The sequence below is a fragment of the Mauremys reevesii genome, linkage group 13 (genome assembly GCF_016161935.1).
Source record: "Mauremys reevesii isolate NIE-2019 linkage group 13, ASM1616193v1, whole genome shotgun sequence".
Taxonomy (NCBI): domain Eukaryota; kingdom Metazoa; phylum Chordata; order Testudines; family Geoemydidae; genus Mauremys; species Mauremys reevesii.
The window spans coordinates 9,380,130-9,408,079 of record NC_052635.1 but is presented as its reverse complement, the minus strand read 5'-3'; the positions used below and the strand labels follow the sequence as shown (position 1 = coordinate 9,408,079).

The window sequence follows — 27,950 nt, the reverse complement described above, 5'->3', positions numbered from 1 at the left end:
GTGGAGCAGCTGGTGGGATGGTTGGAGCAACCCACAGAACACAGAGTGGAGTAGAATGGAGCAGTTTTTGGGGACAGCTGGAGGAACGGAGCAGAGTCGTTTGTGGTGAAGGCTGCAGCAGATCTCTACAGAGAGGCGGGGCAGTCCGCCTTGGCCCACGTAAGGTGCTCCTTTACACCCTGTGTGTCCCCCACCATTTCCACCCAAGCTGGAGGGGTAAAACTCTGCAGATGAACTTTTGAACTCTAGGGTGGCACTGACCAGGGCAGAGACTTTTGTGGTTGTTGGACTTTGGGGTGATTTGGACTTAAGACCCTGAGGGGAAAAGGACATTGCCAAATGTACTTGGAGGTGGGTCTTTTGCTCATGGTTTGTGTTATAATCCTGTTTGTGGTGTTCCCCCAACATAATGCTACATTGCTTCCCTCCTTTATTAAAAGGATTTTGCTACACTCAGACTCCGTGCTTGCGAGAGGGAAAGTATTGCCTCCTTGAGGCGCCCGGGGGTGGGGGATGGTATGTAATTGTCCCAGGTCACTGGGTGGGGGCTTGATCCGGTTTTGCATTGTGTTATTGAAACGGAACCCCTGGATACTGAACTCGGCCCTTGTTGCTGCCAACTCAGAGGGGCAGAAGGGTTACAGGTATATTTAGATTTTTAGAAAGCCTTTCACAAGGTCCCTCACCAAAGACTCTTAAGCAAAGTAAGCTGTCATGGGATTAGAGGGAAGGTCCTCTCATGGATCAGTAACTGGTTAAAAGATAGGAAACAAAGGGTAGGAATAAATGGTCTTTTTTCAGAATGGAGAGAGAGAAATTGTGCTGTCCCCCCAGGGGTCACTACTGGGACCAGTACTGCTCAACATATTTATAAATGATCTGGAAAAAGGGATAAACAGTGAGGTGGCAAAATTTGCAGATGATACAAAACAATTCAAGAGAGTTAAGTGCAAAGCAGACTGTGAAGAGTTACAAAGGGATCTCACAAAACTGGATGACTGGGCAACAAAATGGCAGATGAAATTCAGTGTTGATAAATGCAAAGTAATGCACATTGGAAAACATAATCCCAGCTATATATTTAAAATGATGGGGTCTAAATTATCTGTTACCACTCAAGAAAGAGATCTTGGAGTCAATGTGGATAGTTCTCTGCAAACCTACACTCAATATGCAGTTGCTGTCAAAAAATGCAAACAGAATGTTGGGAATCATTAGGAAAGGCATTGCTAAGAGATAAAATATCATATTGCCTCTATATAAATCCATGGTGATCCCATATCTTGAATACTATATGCAGGTGTATTTGCTTTATCTAAAAAAAAACATATATTGGAATTGGAAAAGGTTAAAAAAAAGGGAAACAAAAATGAATGGGGTATGGAATGGCTTTCTCTATGGGAAGAGATTAATAAGACAGGGACTTTTCAGCATGGAAAAGAGATGACTAAGAGGGATATGATAGAGGTCTATAAAACTATGACTGATGTGGAGAAAGTAAATAAGAAAGTTTACTCCTTCTCATACCAGAAGAACTAAAGGTCACCCAACCATTTAATAGGCAGCAGGTTTAAAACAAATAAAAGGAAGTATTTCTTCACACAAAGCATAGTCAACCCATGGAACTCTTTGCAGGTTTGGTACCTGGAATTCTTCCCACAGGAGCTGTGACCAGTAGTAAATTGAGTGACTAGTTGGGCTTTTCCGTACAACTTACAATTTATTTACCACTGTAGGAACAAAGCATAACATAAGAGAAAATATGAGCAATTCCAGATCTATCACTGCAGTAGTTTGGTAGGATAAAAAACTGGCTTTGTTACTTGTTTTTAGGAAACATTGCAATAGCTTTCTTTCCAAATACCTCTCCACCATAGCAAGAAGAATGCAGGATTTATTTATTGAAATAAAAAAGATAATACTCATAATTATATGATGATCTTTGTGCCCTAACACATTAAAAATAAGACAATAAAATCCCACCAGCATTAAAATAATAATTTGAACAGCAACTCAGCTATCCAAACATACACAGAAACTTTGTTTCAATTATTTATCATTGGGGAAAGGAAAACTTCAATTCTTTCAGAAAACCGCTTCAAAGATATTATGACATTGACACCTTCAGTAGATGATAAAATTAACAGATACACCCATTTAATCAAACATATTCCACCCTGCAAATTCCTACCCCCCAAAAGTCATCTGGAACAAGTCAACCAATGAATCAATAAAATGAAACAACATGAAAAAGAAAGAATAAGGAAACAAACAAGCCAATTGTCTCATACCCCAACTACAATTTATATCCCAAAAAAGCAGAAGGGCCAGAAAGTTCATGAAGTCCAGTAGTGACCTAGCTATGGTTGTTGATATTCTGTGCAGCATGAATGGCGATGGTAGCAGTATAAATCCCTAAGACAGATAGATAGGTGTGTATGTACAGTTATGGATACATATTTAGATTCTGATTTTATTTACACTGGTGTAATTCTAAACTAACTCATTTGACTTCAGTGGAGTTAGTCTGGATTTTATGAGTTCCTAAACAGATTGGACCCTATGTTCTCAAGGAGACAATTTTATCATCAGTTCACTATATCCATAAAGAAGCTCAAAATGAAATCGCAGTTAAGGTACAATGACAGACACTTTAATTCTTGGTGAATAACCTCCATGCAATCAGTTTCTTCAATGCAGCTTTGATCTCCTTGTTTCTCATGCTGTAGATGATCGGATTCATCATTGGAGGCATGACAGCATAGAGAACACCCACCAAGAGATGTAGATTAGATGCTGAGCTGGAGGTGAATTTCAAATAGTCAAACATGGCAGTGCAAAGTAACAAGGAGATCACAGTGAGGTGAGGAAGGCAGGTGGAGAAGGCTTTATTCCGGCCCTGCTCAGAGGGGATTCTAAGCACGGTTTTGAAGATCTGAACATAAGACATAATTATAAAAACAAAGCAGTTTAAACCTAAAAACATACTAAAGGCAAGAAGCCCAACTTCACTGAGGTATGAATCAGAGCAGGCAAGCTTGAGTAGCTGGGGGATTTCACAGAAGAACTGGTTGATGACATTGGATTGGCAGAAGGGTAACTTAAAGGTGTTCCCGGTGTGCAGGGCAGAGTAGACAATGCCAGTCATCCAGGCACTTGCTGCCATTTGGACACAAGCTCTCCTGTTCATCACTCTCTCATAGTGCAGTGGTTGGCAGATGGCGACATATCGGTCGTATGCCATGATGGTGAGTAAGGCAAGATCAGCTGCAATGAAGACTACGAAGAGAAAGACTTGGGTGACACATCCAGGATAAGAAATCACCATGGTGTTCATGAGGGAATTGATCATGGATTTGGGGATGGTGACAGAGATGGAGCCAAGGTCTATGATGGACAGATTCAGCAGGAAGAAGTACATGGGGGTGTGTAGATGGTGGTCGAGGGCTACGGCTGTGATGATGAGAAGATTCCCCAGCAGGGCTGCCAGGTAAATCAGCAGAAACACCATAAAGTGCAAAATCTGCAGCTCCCGAACATCAGAAAATCCCAGGAGAAGGAACTCAGTCATGGTGGTTCGATTGGACATTTTGTTTTTCAGTTCTTTGTGTGATGGCTGTGGAGGGAAGGACAAAGACAATGGGGATTACACTGACAGCGGAAGTGGCCCTGTTTCCCTGCCACAATATCTCATGATTTGACTGTCAGTGATGCACAGCATTCGTCACTGCTATTAACTAGGAGTTATCACATGAATGTAAATTGGTGCAGCTCTCTTAAAGTCAATGGAGCTGCATCAATTCGCGCCATCTGAAGATCTAACTCAGGATATGACTTAATAAAATGCCGTGTGAAGGTTGCTGTGAAGTATAATCCCAATGCAACAATTCTAGCCAAGCTGGATCCCCTATTGCTACAAAGAGGAGGCTCTGGACCTGGACATGAAACTAAAATGCTAAAATGTCAACACAGTCTGATATCCACTTTCCAGGAAAATATGACATACAGTAACTCAGTATCCTGCATGACATCTCGTATGTAATTATTCTATTGGAACACCACATAGACAGCTTGCTGCCTGCTTACGTATAGATTTGTGACACAGGATCCCATTTCCATCTCTGTGTACTGATGGGCCAGTAGCATTGCTCAGCTACCTCTCTGCTGCATTGTTTACCTCTGTCAGTTTATGGCTGTGCAGGTCACTGGCTATCAGGAGACTTGGGGCTTGGCTACACTTGCAAGTTGCAGCGCTGGTGGAGGCTTTCCAGCACTGCAATTAGTAACTGTCCACACCTGCAAGGCACATCCAGCGCTGCAACTCCCTGGCTGCAGCGCTGGCTGAACACCTGGTCTGCTTGGGGAATAAGCATTGCAGCACTGGTGATCCAGCGCTGCTCGTCAAGTGTGGCCACACACCAGCACTTTAATTGGCCTCCAGGGTATTAGGAGATATCCCAGAATGCTTTTAACTAAATTACTCTCTTTGTTTTGTTAAGCAGCCTCTCTTTGTTTTGTTGTGAACGAGCTCCGCGCAGAGCTCCGTTGCCGGTGCTGCTTATCTAAAAAACAAACAGAGCTCCTGTTTGCTGTGATCAAGCTGTACCTGGCTGTAAACAATCAAATGAGAGGCAGGCAGGGCGTGAGTGAAACAGCGGGGAGTCGTGTTGGCCGCAGGCTGTTTGCAATTAAGAGTTAAGACTAAGGGGTTGGAAACATTTTCTGATTTTTTCAAGGCAGGAAGCTAAACACACAGTGTTGGCTCCAAAAATCCACTCTCTCTCTCTCCCCCCGCTCCCTGTCACACTAGACCCCACTCCACCCCCCTCTTTTGAAAAGCATGTTGTTGCCAATTGAATGCTGGGATAGCTGCCCATAATGCATCACTCCCAACAGTGCTGCAAATGCTGCAAATGTGGCCACACACCAGCGCTGGTAGCTGTGAGTGTGGCCACACACCAGCGCTGTTCCTGCACAGCTACACGACCAGCACTGTAACTCCCAGCGCTGCAACTTTCAAGTGTAGCCAAGCCCTTGGATTCTATTCTTGTTTCTGCCACTGATCTGCTGTGTGACCTTGGGCTATTCACTTCTCTTCTTTGTGCCTCTATTTCCCCTTCATCCCTTTTTCTGCCTTGTCTACTAGGACTGTTGGCTCTGTGAGGGATGGGCTTTGTCTTATTAGCTGTATGTTCAGTGACCCCATTTACAGCATTTGTGTTTAGCCGGCAGCAGTGTGGGACTGAGGATATGGCGCTAGAGCAGAATATTTTGGTTCTAATACTATTCACCTGCTTTATGTCCTTGGCATGGATAAGAGAGACAGGCTTTGTTGGGGGGCTTCAATTCTCTTTCTCCATCTAAGGCGCTAGTATGTTTAACATATATGGGCTCATCTGTGGGCTACCAACTTTGCTACTTACTCAGTTTTATGAATCAACAAGTATCCCTTTGAAATGGAAATAAAGTTGCAATAGAGTGACTGGGAGAAACTTTTATTATTATTGGACAATATCAATGTTCCCATCTTGGCTTACATCTAAATTTCCAATCTGGGGTATTCAGACATTTTCTATTTAAATTATTTCAAAGGAAACCTGGGTTTTCAACTAAAAAAATATTCTGGGGAATTTTGTTATTCCTGAAGCACAACCTATGTATTGCGAAACTAATTTTTTCCCCCTTAATTTAGGTGAAAATGTTTCAGTTTCCAGCAGTTTACCTGACATTGTCTGATTCTCAATGAAAACACACACACACAATTTTCTATGAAAATTTCTATGAAAAGTCAAATGTTTTCTGCTGCGAAAAAACAAACAAACTCCGAGCAACTCTAAAGGTTTGATTAAATTATATTAAGAATCTTAAAGAGTTCCAATTGTAACCCATAGATCTATTATGAAATTTACCCAGCATATTAACACTTGAACATGTTTAACTGAAATAATAAACTTACAGCCCTGGTTTTTGTGGAATGTTTCCCAGCCTGTGATGAATTAGACACTTCACTACCAGGGTTCTTCAGTCATCGCCATTCTCTGTATCTGCCAATAACACCCCATCTCTGTATTATCCAGCAGCTGTTTCCCTGCCACTCCACCATATTTCCTGACTTGCTGGGTCCCTCTACAGTTCCTAGAAGACAAGGATCCTCTCCACAGATGTGACCTGCAACAGCTCAGAGCCCAGTAGCACCAAGCCCCAGCTGACCTGGAGGAGCCTGTTCCTTCATTAACTCCACATAATCAGCTCTGCAAGAGCAGAGATTTTTTCTCCTGCTTTGCATCAGCAGCTCTTGTGATGCAGCCACCACAGGAACCCACAGCTCAGGCTGCGCTGGGTGTTTGATGTTGGCCACTAAGAAGCAGCCAGAAGGAAGCACAAAAAGCTCCTAGCTATGTCCTAAACTGGTATAAACTGATACAGTTCCACTGAGTTCTGAGTGGTTAGGGCTGTTTATGCCAAGTCGAGATTTGGCCCTTTAATTCCAATGGAGCTTCTTTGATTTCCATTAGCTGGGGATCTGGCCCGAAGATGCCCAGGCTGCTATGTCAGTTTTCACCAGCTGGGGAATCTGGCCTCATTAACGCCACTGGAGCGACTGCTGATTTACACCAGCTGTGGTTCTTGCCCATTGACACCAAAGGAGCTATGGCTGATATTGACATGCTGGGGATCTCGCCTTGTTAAACAGTTTCAAATCCATTTCCTTTGCCTGTGAATCTGAATTGAAGATGAGGTGGTAGGTTAATGTTGAGCTGTTGTGTGAACTTGAATGGGCAAAGGAGGTGGTCTCTATATTTGTGTCTGGGAGGAGAGAAGTTGATGAGATCACAATGGAGAGGGGACGTGTCCACCAGGCATCTCTCTCTTGATATGATCAGTGATCTGAGAAAAGTTTGAGAGCCCCCGGTTGAAGGGCATTCACATGGTCATAGAAGTCTGCCTGTGGGAGGGAGGGACATGTTTCAGGGTTGGGGCCTAAGAGTGGAGGAAGAAATTGTAGTCAGTGGGCTGATTATGAACTCAGGTTGGAAATTTTCTCACAATATGGTTTGTTCATCAGAAAATGCTGATTCATGAAAACCCTGTTTGCTGCAAAGGGTTGGTTGGTTTCTCTTAGAAGGTTAAAATTTGTTAAAATGGCCAGTTTTGACATTTTTCAATTTAAAAAAAAATCATTTGGAAATTTCAGTTAATTCATTCTAAAGAAAAGTGAAAACTAAAGGGTCAAAATCAAAATGAAAATTTGCCCTGGAGCATGGGGCGTGGGTCGCCTGCTAGGATCACCTGGTTGTGCCCCAGCTGATCAGTTCCCTGTCTTGCTAGGACCTAGGGCACAGGTGAGACCTCAGTCTCCCCAGTTCTAGGCCTGTGGCTCACAACAGTGCAGTCTGTTTAGGATTGTAACTCATAGTTCTAGTATTACATTGCTCCAGTATATTAGCACCCAAGCATATTTAACTGAAATAGCAGACTTACAGTGTTGGTCTTTGTGGACTTTTTCCCAGCCTCTGAAGCATTAGGCAGTCCACTGCCAGGATTCTTCTGTCACTGTCTGTCCTTGCACCTGTCGATAATGTCTCATCACTATGTTATCCAGCTGCTTTCTCCCAGTCTCTTCGCGATATTCACTGAGTTGCTGGGTCTCTCTGCAGTTCCTAGCAGACAGGGACCAATTCCACAGATGGGTGCTCCCCTCTTTGGGCAGGCTTGCCTGAAATGTGAAGGAGTAAATGGGATTGGGGGTTGGAAATCCCTCCCATCTCTGAAATTGATCCTTGCCTGTGCAGAATTCAGATACAGTCATAGCCCAGGATATACCTTGTCTGGAGCTAAATAGATGAATCTGATCTCATCTCAGGAACAAATCACCTTAACAAGCTGCCCTAGCTGACCCTAAACGCCACAGAAGGGGAAGAGCACCCAGCCTGAATCTCACATAATGGCAGCATCCCTGAAAGGACCCTGGATTAAAAACAAGGCAGGGCTGAGTCCCATGTGGTTCCCAAGGGGATTGCAGAATAGAATATATATTGATAGTACAGACATGTGACTACAACAGCTCAGAGCCCAGTGGCACCAGAGCCCCAGCAGGCCTGGAATAGCCTATTCCTTCATTAATGCCACATAAACAGCTCTGGGGAAGTAGAAACTTTTTTCTCTCCTGCATTTCGTCAGCAGCTCTTGGGATGCAGCCACCACAGGAACCCACAGCTGAGGCTGCTCTGGCTGTTTGATGTTGGTCACTAAGAGATACCTGGAGGCAAACACTAAAAGCTTAGTGTAATGTCCTAAAATGCTGTAAATTGACACGGTTCCATTGAGTTCAGAGGAGTTTGGGCTTTTTACACCAAGTGGAGATGTGGCCCTTTGATTTCAATGGAGGTATTTTGTTTTACATTAGCTGAGGATCTGGCCCTAAAAAAGCGATGAAGCTATGTCAGTTTTCACCAGTGAGAATCAGGCCTCATTAACTCCACTAGAGCTACTGCTGATTGACACCATCTGGGGATATGTCCCCTAAAACAATTTCAAATCCATTTTATTTGCCCGTGAATCTGAACTGAATGAAAGATAAAAGTTTCTATCCAGTTGGCATGTTCTTAGCTCTTTGCCCCATGGGATTAATTGACAGAGTGTAACTTTTAATGGCTACAGAGCAATTTGTTTCCACTGGGGACAGAACTTTGGAGGAATTCAATATTGCAGAGATTTTTCTGTATCTGAATTTCAACTTTTGTAGGGATGGAAGGCCCGGCTTTCTGTCTTTCTTTTTCTTTCTTTCTTACAGAAATTCTATGAACACGAACACAAAAATAAAAGGCACATTACACTGCAGGTGTGATGCTGTATGCCATCTTAAAACTGTTTATTTCACACTGACTGTAGGTATGTCAGAGAGACTGAACCAATAAGAAGGGTCAGATCCCCATGTGGTGTAAATAAGCTGTCGCACCATTGGAGTCAAAGGGGCCAGATCCATTTCTGTTGTATTTCAGTCCTGCCCACACACATACTTTGTGCAAATCTGTCATAGTACCATTGGAGTCAATGAGGCCAGATGCCCAGATGGTGTAAATTTGCCTAGTGCTATGGAGCTATTCCAGTTGACGTGACCTGAGTGTCTGTACCATGATCCCTAGTTTTATGTTTGTTTCTACATTTGAGATTCTTATTGCTTAGAACCTCCAGCCCATTTTAATAAACGCCCACCCAGACGCCCACCCAGAGAAAGCACCTACTCCAGCATGAGGCAGGCAACTTCAGAGGTACTCCTAGAAAGAGTGGGGAGAAGTGGTGACACATCTGTAAAAAACTGGGTTGTATCTCCCAGAATTGATCCATGTGGTAGAGTTAACTCCCCATCTGGAGTTAACATTTTCACTGTATCAGATTCTCTGCAGACTCAGGCAGATGTTGTATTGGTTACTTTTGCTATCATCTTAGTTATGGATTGTTTTCTAGCTTTACAGTCCATAAAGAATAGAAAATTACTTTTGTTTTAAAAAAATAAAAAAACTGAGATTCTGCTGTAATTCCATGACTTCTGGAGCTGGGGTCTAGGGCTAGGTCTACAGTTCTTAACCCTTAATCCAGTTACTAATGGTATCTGTAGACGAGTGGACTCACCCCTGCGGCACCTCCTCCTTTTGGGAATTAGCTCTATTCAGCTCTGGAGTGCACTCTGCAGGCTGGTGATCGACCTGTCCTCTGGCCCCCTTGTCCCTCCCTGGACCCCGGTGCCCTGTTACATGGGGTGCTGCCCCCTGGTAAACCCTCAGTCTTAGGGACTCCCCTCCCCGGGGAACTCCCACCCTCTATCCCCACCTTGCCTCAGTATATGGCTACTGCCAGTCATTGTCTAGCCCTGCGCCCTGGGGCAAACTGCAGTATCAGCCCCTCATCACTGGCAAGGTTGGGTTTGGACCTGCTGCCTTGGCCTATCCCTGGGCTGCCCTCTGCAAGCCCCAGTACCTGTTAGCCCAATGCTAGGCTGCAGCCTGGGGCTTTCCAGGGTAGAGCTCCCCAGCTCCTCTGCCTGTCCCCAGCCCCGCTCCCCTCAGGTACCTTATGTCCAGCTTCCTGCAGCCAGGCCCATCTCCCTCTATAGCTAGAGAGACTCCAGTCTTCCTTTGACTTCTCTGCCTTTATAGGGCCAGCTGAGTCTGTTTGGGGCATGGCCCCAGCTGCAGCCACTTCTCCCAATCAGCCGAGCCACAGCCCCCTCCCAGGGCTGTTTTTAACCCTTCAGTGCAGGAGCAGGGTAAGCACCCTGCTACAGTATCCTAATGTCACATTTCCATATGAATAATTTCTGTAGCTTGTTCTGGGATGTTATGTGATGTGAATGGGCAAGGTGGGTAGTCCCCAAAATTTTATCTGCATGGAGAGGCAGAGGATCACAAATGAGAGAGGAACCTTCCACAACACAATCTCTCTACAGTTGCACAGTCCATGGGCTATAAAAAATAGTCTGAGAACTTCAAGACAGATAAATCTGTCGAGATGGGTCACTTTTCAGGATTGGGATAAAAAAAACATTTGAAAATAGGCTTCAAAGTAATTATTGCAGATATTGTCTTAATATTAACAAGATGGCAAATGCTAACGCTGAAGGTTCTCTAAAAAGACATGGTCTAGGCTGCAGCTATACTGCGGTAGTGCTAAAGGCGTAAAGAAGTCCTTAGACTCCCAAGTTACTAAGGCCAAAGTTTTAAAGATATTTAGTTGCCGCTAGGAAATTACTGGGGCACTTTTGAAAATGGAAATTCAGCTCCTTAAAGCATTTGAAATTTAGAATATTAAGTAACACTTTTATTCTAACAACATTCCCTAGCCTCTTTCTCTTTAGCTGAAGAGAGTTTTTAGGAGGAAAAACAAAACAAAGCAAAACAAAATGAAACTTTTCTGACAGTCACCCCTTAACTTTACCTTTTTAAACTTAATAGATTGAGCTCCTTGAGTCTACCAATAGATGGCATTTTTCCAATCCTTTAATCAGTCTCATGTCTCTTCTCTGAACCCTCACCAGTTTATGTACAGTTTCTTGAACTGTGGAGAGGAGAAGAGTATTCCAGCAGCAGTAGCACCACTGCCAAATATACAGGTAAAACAACATCTCTACTCCTAATTGAGAGTTCCTTATTTCCACATCAAAGGATTGCATTCACGTCTATTGTATTGGAAGTTCATGTTCAGCTGAGTATCTCCACAACCCCCAAATCAAAGGATAGAGTTCCCCATTCTGTAAGTATGGCCTAATTCTTTGTTTCTAGATGTTCTTAAACATTTACATTTAGCCATATCAAAATTAATATTGATATAATATCCTATATAATATTGGATATTGATATAATAGGCATCACAGAAACTCAGTAGAATAAGGATAATCAATGGGATAGAGTAATACCTCAGTACAAAATATATCAGAAGGACAGAACAGGTCGTGCTGGTGGGGGAGTAGCATTATATGTGAAAGAAAGCTTAGAATCAAATGAAGTAAAAGTCTTAAATGAACCAAACTGTACCATAGAATCTCTATGGATAGTAATTCCATGCTTGAATAATAAAAACATATCATTGGGGATATACTACCGAACACCTGACCAGGATGGCGATATTGACTGTGAAATGCTCAGAGAGATTAGAGAGGCTATTAAAATAAAAAAAACCCTCAATAATAATAATGGGGGATTTCACTTATCCCTATATTGATTGGGTATATATCACCTCAGGAAGGAATATAGAAATAAAGTTTCTTGACACCTTAAATGGGTCCTGGAACCCACCACAGGAGAGACAATTCTTGATTTAGTCCTAAGTGAAGCACAGGATCTGGTCCAATAAGATGAATATAGCTGGACCACTTGGTAATAGTGACCATAATATAATGAAATTTAGTATCCCTGTGGCAGGAAAAACACCACAGTGGACCAACTCTGTAGCATTTAATTTCAGAAAGGGGAACTACACAAAAATGAGGTTAGTTAAACGGAAATTAAAGGGTACAGTGCCAAATGTGAAATCTCTGCAAGCTGCATGGAAACTTTTAGAAGACACGATAATAAAGACTCAACTTAAATGTATATCCCAAATTAAAAAAAAAAACATAATAAAATAACCAAAAAAGAGCCACGGTGGCTAAACAACAAAGTAAAAGAAGCAGTTAGCGGCAAAAAAGCATCCTTTAAAAAGATAAATCCTAGAGAGGAAAATAGAAAGGAGCAGAAACACTGGCAAATGAAGTGTAAAATTCCAATTAGAAAGACCAAAAAAGAATTTGCCGACCAGTTAGCCAAAGACCCAAAAAGTAATAGCAATTTTTTAAAGTACATCAGAAGCAGGAAGCTGCTCAACAACCAGTGGGACACTGGACGATCGAGGTGCTAAAGGAGCACTCAAGAATGATAAGGCCATTGCAGAGAAACGAGATGAATTCTTATCATCAGTTTTCATGGCTGAGGATGTGAGGGAGATTTCCAAACCTGAGCCATTCTTTTCAGATTATGTATCTGAGGAACTGTCCCAGACGGAGGTGTCATTAGAGGAGGTTTTGGAACAAATTGATACATTAAACAGCAATAAGTCACCAGGACCAGATGGTATTCACCAAAGAGTTCTGAAGGAACTCAAATGTGAACTGTAGTCTGTAACCTATCATTTAAATCAGCTTCTGTACCAGATGATTGGAGGAGAGCTAATATGATGCCAACTTTTTAAAAGGGCTCCAGAGGTGATCTGAGGAATTACAGGCCTGTAAGCCTGACTTCAGTACTGGGCAAATTGATTGAAACTATAATAAAGAATAATATTATCAGACATATAAATGAACATAATTTGTTGAGGAAGAGTCAACATGTTTTAGTAAGGAAAATCATGCATCATCAATCTACCAGAATTTCTTGATGGGGTCAACAAGCATGTGGACTAAGGGGATCCAGTGGATATAGTGTACTTATATTTTCAAAAAGCCTTTGACAAGGTCCCTCACCAAAGGCTCTTACGCAAAGTAATCTGCCATGGGATAAGAGGGAAGGTGCTCTCATGGATTGGTAACTGGTTAAAAGATAGGAAACAAAGTGTAGCTATAAATGGTCAGTTTTCAGAATGGAGAGAGGTAAATAGTGGTGTCCCCCAGCGGTCTGTTGTGGGACCAGTCCTATTCAACATATTCATCAATGATCTGGAAAAAGGAATAAACAGTGATGTGGCAAAATTTTCAGATGATACAAATTACTATAGATAGTTAAAACCCAGGCAGACTCAAAAGGATCTCTCAAAACTGGGTGACCGGACAACAAAATGGCAGATGAAATGTAATGTTGATAATTGTAAAGTAATGCACATTGCAAAATATAATCCCAATTATAAATATAAAATGATGTGGTCTAAATTAGCTGTTACCACTCAAGAAAGAGATCTTGGACTCATTGTGGATAGTTTTCTGAAAACATGCACTCACTGTGCAGCGGCAGTCAGAAAAGCAATCAGAATGCTGGGAATAATTAAGAAAGAGATAGATAATAGGACAGAAAATATCATATTGCCTCTCTATAAATCAATGGTATGCCCACATCTTGAATACTGTGTGCAGATATGGTCGTCCCATCTCAAAAAAAGATATATTGGAGTTGGAAAAGGTTCCAAAAAGGGCAACAAAAATTATTAGGGGTATGGAACATCTTCCGTATGAGGAGAGATTAATAATACTGGGACGTTTCAGCTTGTAAAAGACAGGGCTAAGGGGAGATATGATCGAGACCTATACAATCATGACTGGTATGGAGAAAATAGATAAGAAAATGTTGTTTACTACTAATCATAACACAAGAACTAGGGGCCACCAAATGAAATTAATAAGCAGCAGGTTTAGAACAAGCAAATGGAAGCATTTCTTCACACAACACATAGTCAACCTGTGGAATTCCTTGCCAGAGGATGTTGTGAAGGCCAAGACCATAACAGAGTTAAAAAAAGAACCAGGTAAATTCATGGATGATAGGGCCATCAATGGCTATTAGCCAGCATGGGCAGGAATGGTATCCCTAGCTTCTGTTTGCCAGAAGCTGGGAATGAGCGACATGGAATGGATCATTTGATGATTACCTGTTCTGTTCATTCCCTCTTATGTTCATTCCCTTTCTTATATGCTTATATTTTTATTGTTTGCATGTCCTATTTAGTAAGTGATCCAGATAACTCTGAATCAGTTGCCTATCCCCTTCAGTATTTACCAATACCCCAATTTTTGTGTGATGGGCACACTTGTTCTCTGGAAACTAGACAAAACTCTCCAGTGCATTTCAGGCAAGTCACCATGAATCCATCAGCTTGTATTGAGGGAGCTTTGATGTGTCTGGGAATGTTTCCATGAGTGGCCTAGAGGGGGAACGGTTCTTAGGCACTCAGAGGTGAACGTGAGGCTCAATGTTGAGCACTGCCATGCCCCGGGATGATGTTTCTGGTGGTTTTCTTTGGCCAAGATAAAGAGGGGGCTCATTTGTATACTCTGAGGCTGGGTATGTTCCCAATTTACAAGGTGCTCAGTTGGAATTTTCAAAGGGTCCTCATTTTCAAATGTGTCCAGCTAGGATTGACTGTCAGATATCCATGAAACAGCATAACCATTCATCCTGTATCAACGTGAGACCAGATTCTTCTTGTCGTCTTGAAGTGAGATGGTCATAGAATCATAGAATATTACGATTGGAAGGGACCTCAGGAGGTCATCTAGGCTAACCCCCTACTCAAAGCAGGACCAATTCCCAACTAAATCATCCCAGACAGAGCTTGGTCAAGCCTGACCTTAAAAACCTCTAAGGAAGGAGATTCCACTACCTCCCTAGGTAACCCATTCCAGTGCTTCATCAGCCTCCTAGTGAAAAAGTTTTTCCTAATTGTGAAAAAGTTTCTCCTCTACCTTGGTGGGTCCTGCACTTATTAGCAGATTTGCTCACCTCACAGATTTACCCAGTGGGTCAGGAGACAGCCCGGAGACCTTCCCCTCTGGTAGAAGCCACAGTCCAGGTCAATCCCTCCTGTGTTTAATCAGAAGTTGGGAAGTTTGGGGGGAACCTGGTCCTGCACTCTACTCCGGGTTCCAGGCAAGGGCCCTCTGGACTGCAGCTGTCTAGAGTGCCTCCTGGTACAGTTGCGCGACCGCTACATAATATACAACATAAACCTTCCCCATTATTCCTTGTTCTATCATCTGCAACCACTGAGAACAGTCTAGATCCATCCTCTTTGGAATCCGCACTCCAGGTACTTGAAAACAGCTATCAAATCCCCCCCTCACTCTTCTCTTCTGCAGACTAAACAACCTCAGTTCCCTCAGCCTCTCCTCATAAGTCATGTGCTCCAGCCCTCTAATCATTTTGTGTGCCCTCTGTTGGACTCTTTCCATTTTCCCCCCATCCTTCTTGTAGTGTGGGGCCCAAAACTGGACACAATACTCCAGATGACGCCTCACCAAAGTCAAACAGAAGGGAATGATCATGTCCTTCAATATGCTGGCAATGCCATGACTTATACAGCCCAAAACTCAGCTATTCACACACCTACAGAAACTATTTTTAATTCTTCATCACTGGGGAAAGGAAAACTCTAAGTCTCCCAGAAAGCCCTTTCAAAGATATTATGACATTGTCAACTTAAATAAATGAAAAAAAAATAAATGTATACCCCCATTTAATCAAACATTTCCCACCCTGCAAATTCCTAACCCCACCCTGCAAATTCCTAACCCCCCAAAAGTCACCTGGAACAAAGTAACAGGTCAACCATTGAATCAATAAAATGAAACAACATGAAAAAGAGACAATCAAGCAAACAAATAAGCCAAACTTCTCATAGCTCAACCACAATTTTTATCCCATAAAAGGAGAAGCACCAGAAAGTTCATGAAGTCTATTAGTGATTTAGCTATGGCTATTGATATTCTGAGCTATGTGGTCAGATAGCAAGATGATGTTGGCAGTATAAGACAGATAGACAGGTGAGTCTATACATTTATGCATAGGTATTTAGATTCTGATCTTATTTACACTGGTGTCAGGGCTGGCTCCAGGCAAAAGCTTAGCAAGCAGGTGCTTGGGGCGGTCACTCTGGAGAGGGGTGGCACGCCCAGCTATTCGGCAGCAATTCAGCAGAGGGTCCCTCACTCCCGCTCGGAGCGAAGGACCTCCCCCTGAATTGCCACAGATCGCAATCCCCGATTTTTTTTTGTCTGCTTGTGGCGGAAAAATCCCTGGTGTAGTTTGAAATTAATTCAGGCTATGTCTACGCTAAGGGATTATTCTGATTCATCGATTTCATCGCTAGCATCGATTTCCAGAGCGTTGCACTGTGAGTAGCTATCCCGTAGCAATCCCATAGTTCCCGCAGTCTCCCCCGCCTATTGGAATTCTGGGTTGAGATCCCAATGAATGATGGGGCAAAAACAGTGTCACGGGTGATTCTCGGTAAATGTCGTCAGTCAATCCTCCCTCCGTGAAAGCAACAGCAGACAATCATTTGGCAACCATGGAGCCTGTTTAGCCTTTTTTCACTGTCACTGTATGTCTACTGGATGCTGCTGACAGACGCAGTACTGCAGTGGTACACAGCAGCATTCACTTGCCTTTGCAAGTTAGCAGAGACAGTTACCAGTGATATTGTACAATCTGCTGCTTTGGAAATTGGCAATGATGGTTACCAGCCATACTGTACCATCTGCTGCTGTCATGGGTGCTCCTGGCTGGCCTCGGTGAGGTTGGCCGGGGGCACATGAACAAAAATGGGAATGACTTCCCAGGTCATTCCCTTCTTTATGTTTTGTCTAAAGGTAGAGTCAGTCCTGCCTAGAATATTGGGTAAGCCTACTAAAGAACCAGAGAGGACAGCCATTCTGGATCATAGTCCCAGACATCCCACAGAAATGATGAGCTGCATGCCATTCTAGGGAGTGCCCCTGCAACTACCCCAACCCATTGCTTCCCTCCTCCCCCATCCTTTTGGGCTACCGTGGCAGTTACCCCACATTTGTGTGATGAAGCAATAAAGAATGTATGAATAAGAAACACTGACTTTATTGAGATTACACGGGGGAGGGGGAGGGGGAAGGCAGCCTCCATCTGCTATGATATTCCAGGCAGGACTTAATCTCCAGAAGACAAAGTTTAAAGTAGGGAATGACCGGGGCACCCCGGCCGACCTCACCGAGGCCAGCCAGGAGCACTCATGGGATGATGACAACAGCTATCAGGCCTATTGCACTGTCTGCCATCAGGAAGGGGAGAGGAGGGAATGCTGCTGTTCAGCGCTGCAGCAACGAGTCTACCAGCAGCATCCAGTAGACATAAGGTGACATTGAAAAAAGGTGAGAAACATTTTTTTCCCTTTTCTTTCACGGGGGCGGGGGGGGAGATTGATGACATATACCCTGAACCACCCCCGACAATGTTTTTGACCCTTCAGGCATTGGGAGCTCAGCCAAGAATGCAAATGGTTTTCGGAGACTTTGGGAACTGTGGGATAGCTCAAGTCCTCAATCCCCACTCCCTCCCTCCATGAGCGTCCATTTGATTCTTTGGCTTTCCGTTATGCTTCTCACGCAGCACTGTGCTGAGTCCCAGCTGTGGCCTCTCTCTATCATAGCCTGGAGATTTTTTCAAATGCTTTGGCATTTCGTCTATTGGAACGGAGTTCTGATAGAACAGATTCATCTCCCCATACAGAGATCAGATCCAGTGTCTATGCTGGAGCTTTTTTTTGATTCTGGGATTGCATGGTCCAGAATCGGCGCTCCACGCTGGGCAAATAGGAAATGAAATTCAAAAGTTCACGGGGCTTTTCCTGTCTATCTGGCCAGTGCATCTGAGTTCTGATTGCTGTCCAGAGTGGTCACAATAGTGCACTGTGGGATAGTTCCCAGAGGCCAATACCGTTGAATTGCAACCACATTAACTCTATTTCGAAATGGCAATACCGATTTCAATGCTACTCCCCTCGTCGGGGAGGATTACAGATACTGGTATTAAGAGCCCTTTATATCTATATAAAGGGCTTCGTTGTGTGGACAGGTGCAGGGTTAATGCGGTTTAACGCTGCTAAATTCAATATAAACTCGTAGTGTAGACCAGGCCTCATTTTACTTCAGTGGAGTTACTCCGGATTTTATGAATTCATAAACAGCTTGCACCCTATGTTCTCAAGGAGACAGTTTTGTCATCAGTTGATTATATACAAGAATCAGAGGGGTAGCCGTGTTAGTCTGGATCTGTAAAAGCAGCAAAGAGTCCTGTGGCACCTTACAGACTAACAGACGTATTGGAGCATGAGCTTTCGTGGGTGAATACCCACTTCGTCGGATGCATGTCATGTCACTCACGAAAGCTCATGCTCCAATACATCTGTTAATCTATGAGGTGCCACGGGACTCTTTGCTGCTTTTATATATCCAAGAAGAAGCTCAGAATGAAATCTCAATCAAGTACTAATGATGGACATTTTAATTCTTGGTGAATAACCTCCATACAAACAGTTTCTTTAATGCAGCTTTGGTCTCCTTGATCCTCATGCTGTAAATGATCGGATTCATCACTGGAGGCACCAGGGAATAGAGAACACCCATCATGAGATCGAGACCTGATGCTGAGCTGGAGATGGGTTTCAAGTAGGCAAAGAAGCTAGTGCAAAGAAACAAAGAGACCACTGTGAGATGAGGCAGGCAGGTGGAGAAGGCTTTAGCCGGCCCTGCTCAGAGGGGATTCTCAGCACAGTTTTGAAGATCTGAACATAAGACACAATTATAAAAACAAAGCAGTTTAAACTTAAAAACACACTAAAGGCAAGAAGCCCAACTTCACTGAGGTATGAGTCAGAGCAGGCGAGCTTGAGCAGCTGGGGGATTTCACAGAAGAACTGGTTGATGACATTGGACTGGCAGAAGGGTAACCTGAAGGTGTTCCCAGTGTGCAGGGCAGAGTACCAGTAATGCAGGCACTGGCTGCCATTTGGACACAAGCTCTCCTGTTCATCACTCTCTCGTAGTGCAGTGGTTGGCAGATGGCAATGTGTCGGTCGTACGCCATAATGGTGTTTAAGGCAAGATCAGCTGCAGTGAAGGGGAAAAAGAGAAAGAGTTCAGTGACACATCCAGGGTAAGAAATAGACCTGGTATTCATGAGGGAATTGGCCATGGATTTGGGGATGGTGACGGAGATGGAGCCGAGGTCTAGGATCGACAGATTCACCAGGAAGAAATACATGGGGGTGTGAAGATGGTGGTTGAGGGCTACAGCTGTGATGATGAGAAGATTCCCCATCAGGCCTGCCAGGTAAAACACTACAAACATCACAAAGTGCAAAATCTGCAGCTCCCAAACATCAGAGAATCCCAGGAGAAGGAAGTCGGTCAGAGTAGTTCGATTGGACATTTTCTTTCTCAGTTCACTTTGTGATGGCTGTGGAGAGAAGGACAAAGATAAAGGTGAGGATTACAGTGACAGAGAGAATGGCCCTGATTCCATGCAGCAATATCTCATGATGTGAGTGTGAACAATGCCCTGCGTTCATCGCTGCTATTAACTAGTGGTAATCACACATTTGCAAATTTGCAAGGATCCCTTAAAGTCAATGGAGGTGCATCAGTTTGCACCATTTAAAGATCTGACCCAGGATGTGGCTGAATAAAATGCCATGTGGAGGATGGAGCAAAGTACTATCGCAGTGCGAAGCTGGATCCTCTTTTGCTACGAACAGCAGGCTCTAAGCTTGGGCATGAAACTAAAATGCTAAAATGACAACACTGCCTGATATCCACTTTCCAGGGAAATATGACATAGACTCACTCAGTATCCTGCATGAGAGCTCGTCTGTAGTGATTCCACTGCAACACCACATAGATTGCCTGCTGACTGCTTACGTATTGATTTATGACACAAGATCCCACTTCCATCTCTGTGTAGCAATGGGCTAATAGCATCACTCAGCTACCTCTCTGCTTTGTCATTTACATCTGTCATTTTATGTCTGTGCGGATCAGTGACCACCAGGAGACTTGGGTTCTATTCTTGGCTCTGCCACTGACCTGCTGTGTGGCCTTGGCCCAGTCACTTCCACTCCCTGTGCCTCTATTTCCCCTCCATCCCATTCTCTGCCTTGTCTGGTAGGACTGTGAGCTCTGTATGGGATGGGCTGCATCTTGTTATGTGTATGTTCTGTGCCACCATTTAGAGCATTTTTGTTTAGCCAGTAGCAGTGTGGGACAGAGGATGCAGCACTAGAGCAGGAGATCTAGGTTCTAATACCATTCACCTCCTCTATGTCCTTGGCTGGGATAAGAGAGACAGGCTTTGGTGGGAGGGCTTCAATTCTCTGTTCTCCATGTAAGGCATTAGTATGCTTAATAAATATACTGTGGGCTATCAACTTTGCTGCTTACTCAGTTTTGCCATTCAACAAGTGCCCATTTGAAACAGAAATATACATCGTTGCAATAGAGTGACTGGCTTCAAATTTTACTAATAATGTTAATATTCCCAACCTGGTTGAAATCAAAGTTTCCTATCTGGAATATTCAGACAGTTTTTGTTTAAATTATATCAAAGGAAAACTAGGGTTTGAAGATGGTTGTTGTAGTAAAATGAGGCCCTGAAACATAAACACTTATCAGAGGCCCAGTATGAGGCCTAAGGCCTGAACTAAAGTAATGGTCCAGACTTTGCTAACATAAAGCAAAGTTAAGCTGTGAGCCAGAGGCAGGCCCTGCTCACAGAAGCTGGCAAGGAAATGGCTAATGCTGCAAAAAGAGACATACCTAAAAGATACTGGACTCCAGCTATCCACAAGGAACAGGCTGACCCATCCCAATGCAGGGCCAAAAGGGTAACATGATGGATAGAGTTGTTTTCTTCGAACCAATATGTACAAAGTGAGAGGCAGCACCTTACTACGTAGAGGGTTTGCACCTCGATATGTCAGAAGTGATGTGTAACTTGTTTGCACCTCTGTATAAGAATGCACCTCTGAGTGGATGTCTTTGTCCAGCCTAGGGGGCAGTGGAAAGTCCCGCCACTGACCCAGCTGAGTCCATTGTCAGGGAGCACATATGTACTGGCTAGCAGCACCTTAACAGCACCTTTGACTTCTATGCTGGGGAAATCTGGAGACTGTGTTTCTCTTCAACAATAAACCTGGCCAACGTGCCTTCGTACCTTACTAGAGTCTGTGGTCAATGGGGGTTCTCTCAGGGTGTGCTGTGTCAGCTATCTGCATAGAGCTGGGACTGCACACAGAAGGAACATGCACACAGACGATTGATATCAACATTGAACAGAGCAGACCACCAGACCGCTAGCATCTTACAGCAGTTGTCAAGTGCTATGGCTGAGATGATGAGAAGGAAGGACAAAGACAACAGTCTGGGTTACAGTGACATAGAGTATGGCCCTGATTTCCTTTAGTAATATCTCATGGTAGGAGTATGAAAGGTGCACATCACTCATCAGTGCCATTGACTAGGAGAGGTGAATTAACACAAGAGTGGAAATTGGCATGGCCTCCTTAATATCCATTGAGCTGCATCAGTTTACAAAGTCTGAAGATCTGGATTGATAAAATACAGTATGAAGGATGGAGCAAAGCACATCCAACCCCAATGATCTGGCCAAGATATTTCCTTTGTTGGGGAAATATGCAAACTTGGACGTGGAGGTAACATACTAAAAAGCAAATGCTGCCTGATTTCCAGTTTCTGAGGAAATATGACATGGACTCAGAAAGCATCTCCAATGACAGCTCAGCTGTAAGGACTCATTGCCACACCACATAGATGGCCTCCTTCCTGTTACCAAATCTGATTTGTGACACCAGATCCCAGCGGCATTTCCATCTCTGTGTGATGAGGGGCTAATAGCATCACTCAGCTCCATCTCTTCTGTGTAATTTCCCTCTGTGACTCTATATCTTTATGGTTCAGTGGCCATCAGGAGACTTGGTTTCTATTCTTGGTTCTGCCATTGACCTGCTGTGTGACCTTGGGCCAGGCACTTCCCCTCCTCGTATCTCTATTTCCCCTCCCTCCCTCTCTCTCTCCCTTTCTCTGTCCTGTCCACTTCATTTGTAAACTCTCCAGGACACAGGCTGTGTCTTACTATGTGTGTGTGCTCTCCGCCTGTTAAGAGTATTTCTGGTTAGCGGGCATCAGTGTGGGACAGAGGATACGGTGCTAGAACAGATCTGGGGTCTAGCCACATTACCCTTTTCTATGTCATTGAGCAGAGACAGGCTTTGGCTGGGGGCTTCAACTCTCTGTGCCTCAATTTAAAGGTGCCTGCATGTATAAAACATACTCTGAGGATACTAACCAGGGCTGGCTCCAGGCACCAGAATAGCAAGCAGGTGTCTGGGGCGGCCAATGAAGAGAGGGGTGGCACGTGGAGGCATTGCGCAACAATTCGGCAGCGAGGCCATCACTCCCTCTCAGACTGAAGGCCCTGCCACTGAATTGCTGCTGCTGCATTTTTTTTTTTCTGCTTGGGGCGGCAAAAATGCTAGAGCCGGCCCTGATACTAACATTGCTGCTTACTCAGTTTTACCATCCTACATGAATCTCTTTGAAAAAGCAATCACAGAATATGAGGGTTGGAAGGGACTTCAGGAGGTCATCTAGTCCAACCCCCTGCTCAAAGCAAGACAAATCTCCTGGTTTGTTTTTTAAACCCATGTTCCCTAAATGGCCCCTTCAAGGATTGAACTCACAACCCTGGGTTTAGCAGGCCAATGTGGTATCCCAAAGAGATTTCAGAATAGAACGTACATTGGTAGTACAGACATGTCACCTACAGCAGCTCAGAGCCCAGTGGTACCAGAACCCCAGGAGTCCTGAAATAGCCTGTTCCTTCATTAATGCCACATAAACAGCTCTGGAGGAGCAGAGATTTTTTTTTCTCATGAATTTCATCAGCAGCTCTTGGGATGCAGCTTCCAGAGGAACCCACAGCTCAGGCTGCTCTGGCTGTTTGATGTTAGTCACTTAGAGGTACCCATAGGCAAACAGTGAAAGCTCTGTGAAATGTCCTAACCACTGCACTACGAGAGCATAATGAACAGGAGAGCGCAAGAGGGGAGGACTCCTGTCTCATACTGAGAAAGTGGGACAATCAGCGAGTTATCTTAAGAGCCTATACACAAATGTGAGAAGCATGGGAAACAAACAGGGAGAAATGGAAGTCCTGGCACAGTCAAGGAATTATGATGTGATTGGAATAACAGAGACTTGATGGGATAACTCACATGACTGGAGTACTGTCATGGATGGATATAAACTGTTCAGGAAGGACAGGCAGGGCAGAAAAGTTGGGGTGGGGGGTTGCATTATATATAAGAGACCGGTAAGATTGCTCAGAGCTCCAGTATGAAACTGGAGAAAAGCTTGTTAAGAGTCTTTGGGTTAAGTTTAGAGGCAAGAGCAACAAGGGTGATGTCGTAGTGGGCGTATTCTATAGACCACCAAATCAGAAGGATGAGGTAGACAAGGCTTTCATTGGACAACTAACTGAAGTTTCCAGATCACAGGCCCTGATTCTGATGGGAGACTTAAATCACCCTGAGATCTTCTGGGAGAGCAATACAGCAATGCACAGACAATCCAGGAAGTTTTTGGAGAGTGATGTGGATAACTTCCTGGTACAAATACTGGAGGAACAAACTAGGGCAGGGGTTGTCAACCTTTCAGAAATGGTGTGCCAAGTCTTCATTTATACACTCTAATTTAAGGTTTGGTTTGCCAGTAATACATTTTAAAGTTTTTAGACGGTCTCTTTCTAGAAGTCTATAATATATAACAAACTACTGTTGTATGTAAAGTAAAAAAGGTTTTTAAATTGTTTAAGAAGCTTCATTTAAAATTAAATTAAAATGCAGAGCCCCCTGGACCGGTGGCCAGGACCTGTGCTGTGTGAGTGCCACTGAAAATCAGCTCGCGTGCCACCTTCGGCACATGTGCCATAGGTTGCCTACCTCTGAACTAGGGGCTGTGCTTCTCTTGATCTGCTGCTTACAAACAGGGAAGAATTGGTAGGGGAAGTAGAAGCGTGTGGCAATCTAGGCAGCAGTGACCATGAGATGGCTAAGTTCAGGATCCTGACAAAACAGGAAGAAAGGAGAGTAGCAAAATACGGACCGTGGACTTCAGAAAAGTGGACTTTGACTCCATTAGGGAACTGATGGGCAGGATCCCCTGGGAGGCTAATATGAGGGGGAAAGGAGTCCGGGAAAGCTGGCTGTATTTTAAAGAACCCTCACTGAGGGTGCAGGAACAAACCATCCCAATGTGCAGACAGAATAGAAAATATGGCAGGCGACCAGCTTGGCTTAACAGTGAAATCTTTGGAGAGCTTAAATTCAAAAAGGAAGCTTACACGAAGTGGAATTTGGACAGATGACTTTGGAGGAATTTGGAGGAGTATAAAAATATTGCTAGAGTATGCAGGGTGTAATCAGGAAGGCCACGGCACAACTGGAGTTACAACTAGCAAGGGATGTGAAGAGTAACAAGAAGGGTTTCTACAGGTATGTTACCAACAAGAAGAAGGTCAGGGAAAGTGTGGGACCCTTACTGAATGGGGGAGGCAACATAGTGACAGAGGATGTGGAAAAAGCTGAAGTACTCAATGTTATATTTGCCTCAGTCTTCACAGACCAGGTTAGCTCCCAGACTGCTGCACTGGGTAACACAGAATGGAGAGGAGGTGAGCAGCCCTCAGTGGTGAAAGAACATATTAAGGACTATTTAGAAAAGCTGGACATACACAAGTTCATGCGTCCAGATCTAATGCATCCAAGGGTGCTGAGGGAGTTGGCTGATGTGATTGCAGAACCATTGGCCATTAGCTTTGAAAATTCGTGGCGACTGGGGGAGGTCCCAGATGACTGGAAAAAGGCTAATGTAGTGCCCATTTTTTAAAAAGGGAAGAAAGAGAACCTGGGGAACTAAAGACCAGTCAGCCTCACTTAAGTCCCCAGCAAAATCATGGAGCAGGTCCTAAAGGAATCCATTTTGAAGCACTTGGAGGAGAGGAAGGTGATCACGAACAGTCAACATGGATTCCCCAAAGGCAAATCATGCCTGACCAACCTGATTGACTTCTATGATGAGATAACTGGCAATAAATAATAATAACTACAATAATAATGCAGCTAACTTATGTGATCTAGACACAATTGGATACTCGTGTGGATAAGAGACCATTGGCCAGATCCCAATCTATCCTTTGAAGCAAATGGCTGAATCTCATTTGTTATGGTTGTACAGTTAGAATAACCTCTGCTTTCTGCTCTGGTCTTTGAGTGCACACCCCATGTCTCCGTCTTCTGCCTGTCCCTCTCAGAGTTGAATGATATGATTTTCCCTCTCAAATTGGCTATAGCAATTTGTGCCCCCACCGTTATTTCTCCCTCTTTGCTTGGTACCTGCAGTTCTTCCCACAGAAGCTGTGACCAGTAGTAAGTTGAGTGACTAGCCCAGCCTTCACTATACAAAGTACAATTTATTTACCACTTTAGGAACAAAGTGTAACATAAGATAAAATATGAGCAATTCCAGATCAATCACTGCAGTTGTTTGGTAGGATAAACATTTATGATTATTACCCAGACTCAGTTTGTCTTTAGGAAACATTGCAATAGTTTTCTCTTCCAAAATGCCTTTTCACCATAATAAGAAGAATGCAATATTTATTTACTTATTTTTTTTAAAAAGATAATATACATAATTTTAAAAGGAGTAGGTGCCCTATCACATCATAAATAAGACAATAAAATCCCATCAGCATTAACAATCATTTAAACAGGAACTCAGGTATCCATAAACCTACAGAAACTTTTTTTAATTTTTCATCATTGGGGAAAGGAAAATTTAAGTCACCCAGAAAATCCTTTAAAAGACTTTATGACATTGACACATTGAATAGATGACAAAATAAATGGATATCCAGATTTAATCAAACATATTCCACCCTGCAAATTCCTATTCCCCAAAAGTCACCTGGAACAAAGAAGCAAGCCAAGCAATGAATAAATAAAATGAAACAACATGAAAAAGAAACAACCAAGCAAACAAACAAGCCAAACCTCTCATACCCCAATCAGAAATTTTATCCCCCCAAAAAGGAGAAGCACAAGAAAATTCAAGAAGTCCACGAGTGACTTAGCTATGGCTATTGATATTCTGTGCAACATGCTCAATTAGCAAGGTGATGTTTGCAGTATAAGACAGAGAGAAGGGTGTGTGTGTACATTTATGGATAGATATTTAGATTTTGTTTTTTTTTACAGTGATGTAATTCTAAATTAACTCATTTTACTTCAGTGGAGTTAGTCTGGATTTTATGATTTCATAAACAGATTGCACCCTATTTTCTAAGGGGACAATTCTGTCATCAGTTGATTGTATCCATAAAGAAGCTCAGAATGAAATCTCAATCAAGTACTAATGATAGACAATTTAATTCTTGCTAATTAACCTCCACACAATCAGTTTCTTTAATGCAGCTTTGATCTCCTTATTTCTGATGCTGTAGATGATTGGATTCATTATTGGAGGCACCAGGGAATATAGAACACCCATCATGAGATCCATATTTGATGCTGAGCTGGAGGTGGGTTTCATGTACTCAAAGAAGCCAGTGCAAAGTAACAAAGAGACCACAGTGAGGTGAGGGAGGCAGGTGGAGAAGGCTTTACCTCGGCCCTGCTCAGAAGGGATTCTCAGCACTGCTTTGAAGATCTGAACATACGACACAATTATAAAAACAAAGCAGTTTGAAACTAAAAACATACTAAAGGCAATAGCCCCAATTTCACTGAGGTACGAGTCAGAGCAGGTGAGCTTGAGTAGCTGGGGGATTTCACAGAAGAACTGGTTGATGACATTGGACTGACAGAAGGGCAACCTGAAGGTGTTCCCAGTGTGTAGGGCAGAGTAGACAATACCAGTAATCCAGGCACTAGCTGCCATTTGGACACAAGCTCTCCTGTTCATTATGCTCTCGTAGTGCAGTGGTTGGCAGATGGCGACGTATCGGTCATATGCCATGATGGTGAGTAAGGCAAGATCAGTTGCAGTGAAGAGGACAAAGAGAAAGACTTGGGTGACACATCCAGGATAAGAAATCACCCTGGTGTTTATGAGAGAATTGGCCATGGATTTGGGGATGGTAACGGAGATGGAGCCTAAGTCTAAGATGGACAGATTAACCAGAAAGAAGTACATGGGGGTTTGAAGATGGGGGTTGAGGGCTACGGCTGTGATGATGAGAAAATTCCCCATCAGGCCTACCAGGTAAATCACTAGGAACATCACAAAGTGCAAAATCTGCAGCTCCCGAACATCAGAGAATCCCAGGAGAAGGAGCTCGGTCAGGGTGGTCTGGTTGGACATTTTCTTTCTCAGTTCATTGTGTGATGGCTGTGGAGGGAAGGACATAGACAGTGGTGGGGATTAGAGTGAGAGAGGGAGTTGCCCTGATTCCCCGCAGCATTATCTCATGATGTGAGTGACAACAATGCCCAGCACTCGTCACTGCTATTTAACTAGGAGTGGTGAGTTATCACACATGTGCAAATTGACATGGCTCCCTTAAAGTCAATGGAGCTGCATCATAAAATCATATAATATCATAGTATATCAGGGTTGGAAGGGACCTCAGGAGGTCATTTAGTCCAACCCCCTGCTCAAAGCAGGACCAATTCCCAACTAAATCATCCCAGCCAGGGCTTTGTCAAGCCTGAGCTTAAAAACCTCTAAGGAAGGACATTCTACCACCTCCCTAGGTAACACATTCCAGTGTTTCACCACTCTCTGAGTGAAAAAGTTTTTCCAAATATCCAACCTAAACTTCCCCCACTGCAGTTTGCACCATCTAAAGATCTGCCCCAGGATGTGGCTTGATAAAATGCTGTGT

General features: G+C 43.6%; 2 protein-coding genes and 1 pseudogene across 4 annotated transcripts; all 3 read right to left on the bottom strand.

The window, feature by feature from the left end:
- Positions 1-1,953: 1,953 nt before the first annotated feature.
- Positions 1,954-10,111, bottom strand: LOC120381004 (olfactory receptor 14C36-like). Of its 3 annotated transcripts, XM_039499005.1 has the most exons (3): positions 10,072-10,111; positions 7,483-7,717; positions 1,954-3,616 (listed from the first exon to the last, which is right to left on the bottom strand). In XM_039499005.1, the coding sequence occupies exon 3, from the start codon at positions 3,587-3,589 to the stop codon at positions 2,654-2,656; it is 936 nt and encodes a 311-aa protein (XP_039354939.1). In that variant the 5' UTR covers positions 3,590-3,616; positions 7,483-7,717; positions 10,072-10,111; the 3' UTR covers positions 1,954-2,653. The 3 variants fall into 3 exon arrangements, with proteins under 3 accessions (XP_039354939.1, XP_039354941.1, XP_039354940.1); XM_039499007.1 differs by lacking the exon at positions 7,483-7,717 and having other exon boundaries at positions 10,072-10,098; XM_039499006.1 differs by lacking the exons at positions 7,483-7,717; positions 10,072-10,111 and adding an exon at positions 5,957-6,139.
- Positions 10,112-18,493: 8,382 nt separating this feature from the next.
- On the bottom strand, positions 18,494-19,421 carry LOC120379941 (annotated as a pseudogene).
- A 7,070-nt stretch (positions 19,422-26,491) lies between these two features.
- Positions 26,492-27,427, bottom strand: LOC120381125 (olfactory receptor 14C36-like). The gene has a single exon (XM_039499228.1). It carries the CDS (start codon positions 27,425-27,427, stop codon positions 26,492-26,494), a length of 936 nt encoding a protein of 311 aa, XP_039355162.1.
- Between the last annotated feature and the right edge of the window lie 523 nt (positions 27,428-27,950).

Bases quoted from the DNA above. Each gene is read 5' to 3' on its own strand.
- LOC120381004 (XM_039499005.1), bottom strand. From the start codon at position 3,589: ATGTCCAATCGAACCACCATGACTGAGTTCCTTCTCCTGGGATTTTCT.
- LOC120381125 (XM_039499228.1), bottom strand. From the start codon at position 27,427: ATGTCCAACCAGACCACCCTGACCGAGCTCCTTCTCCTGGGATTCTCT.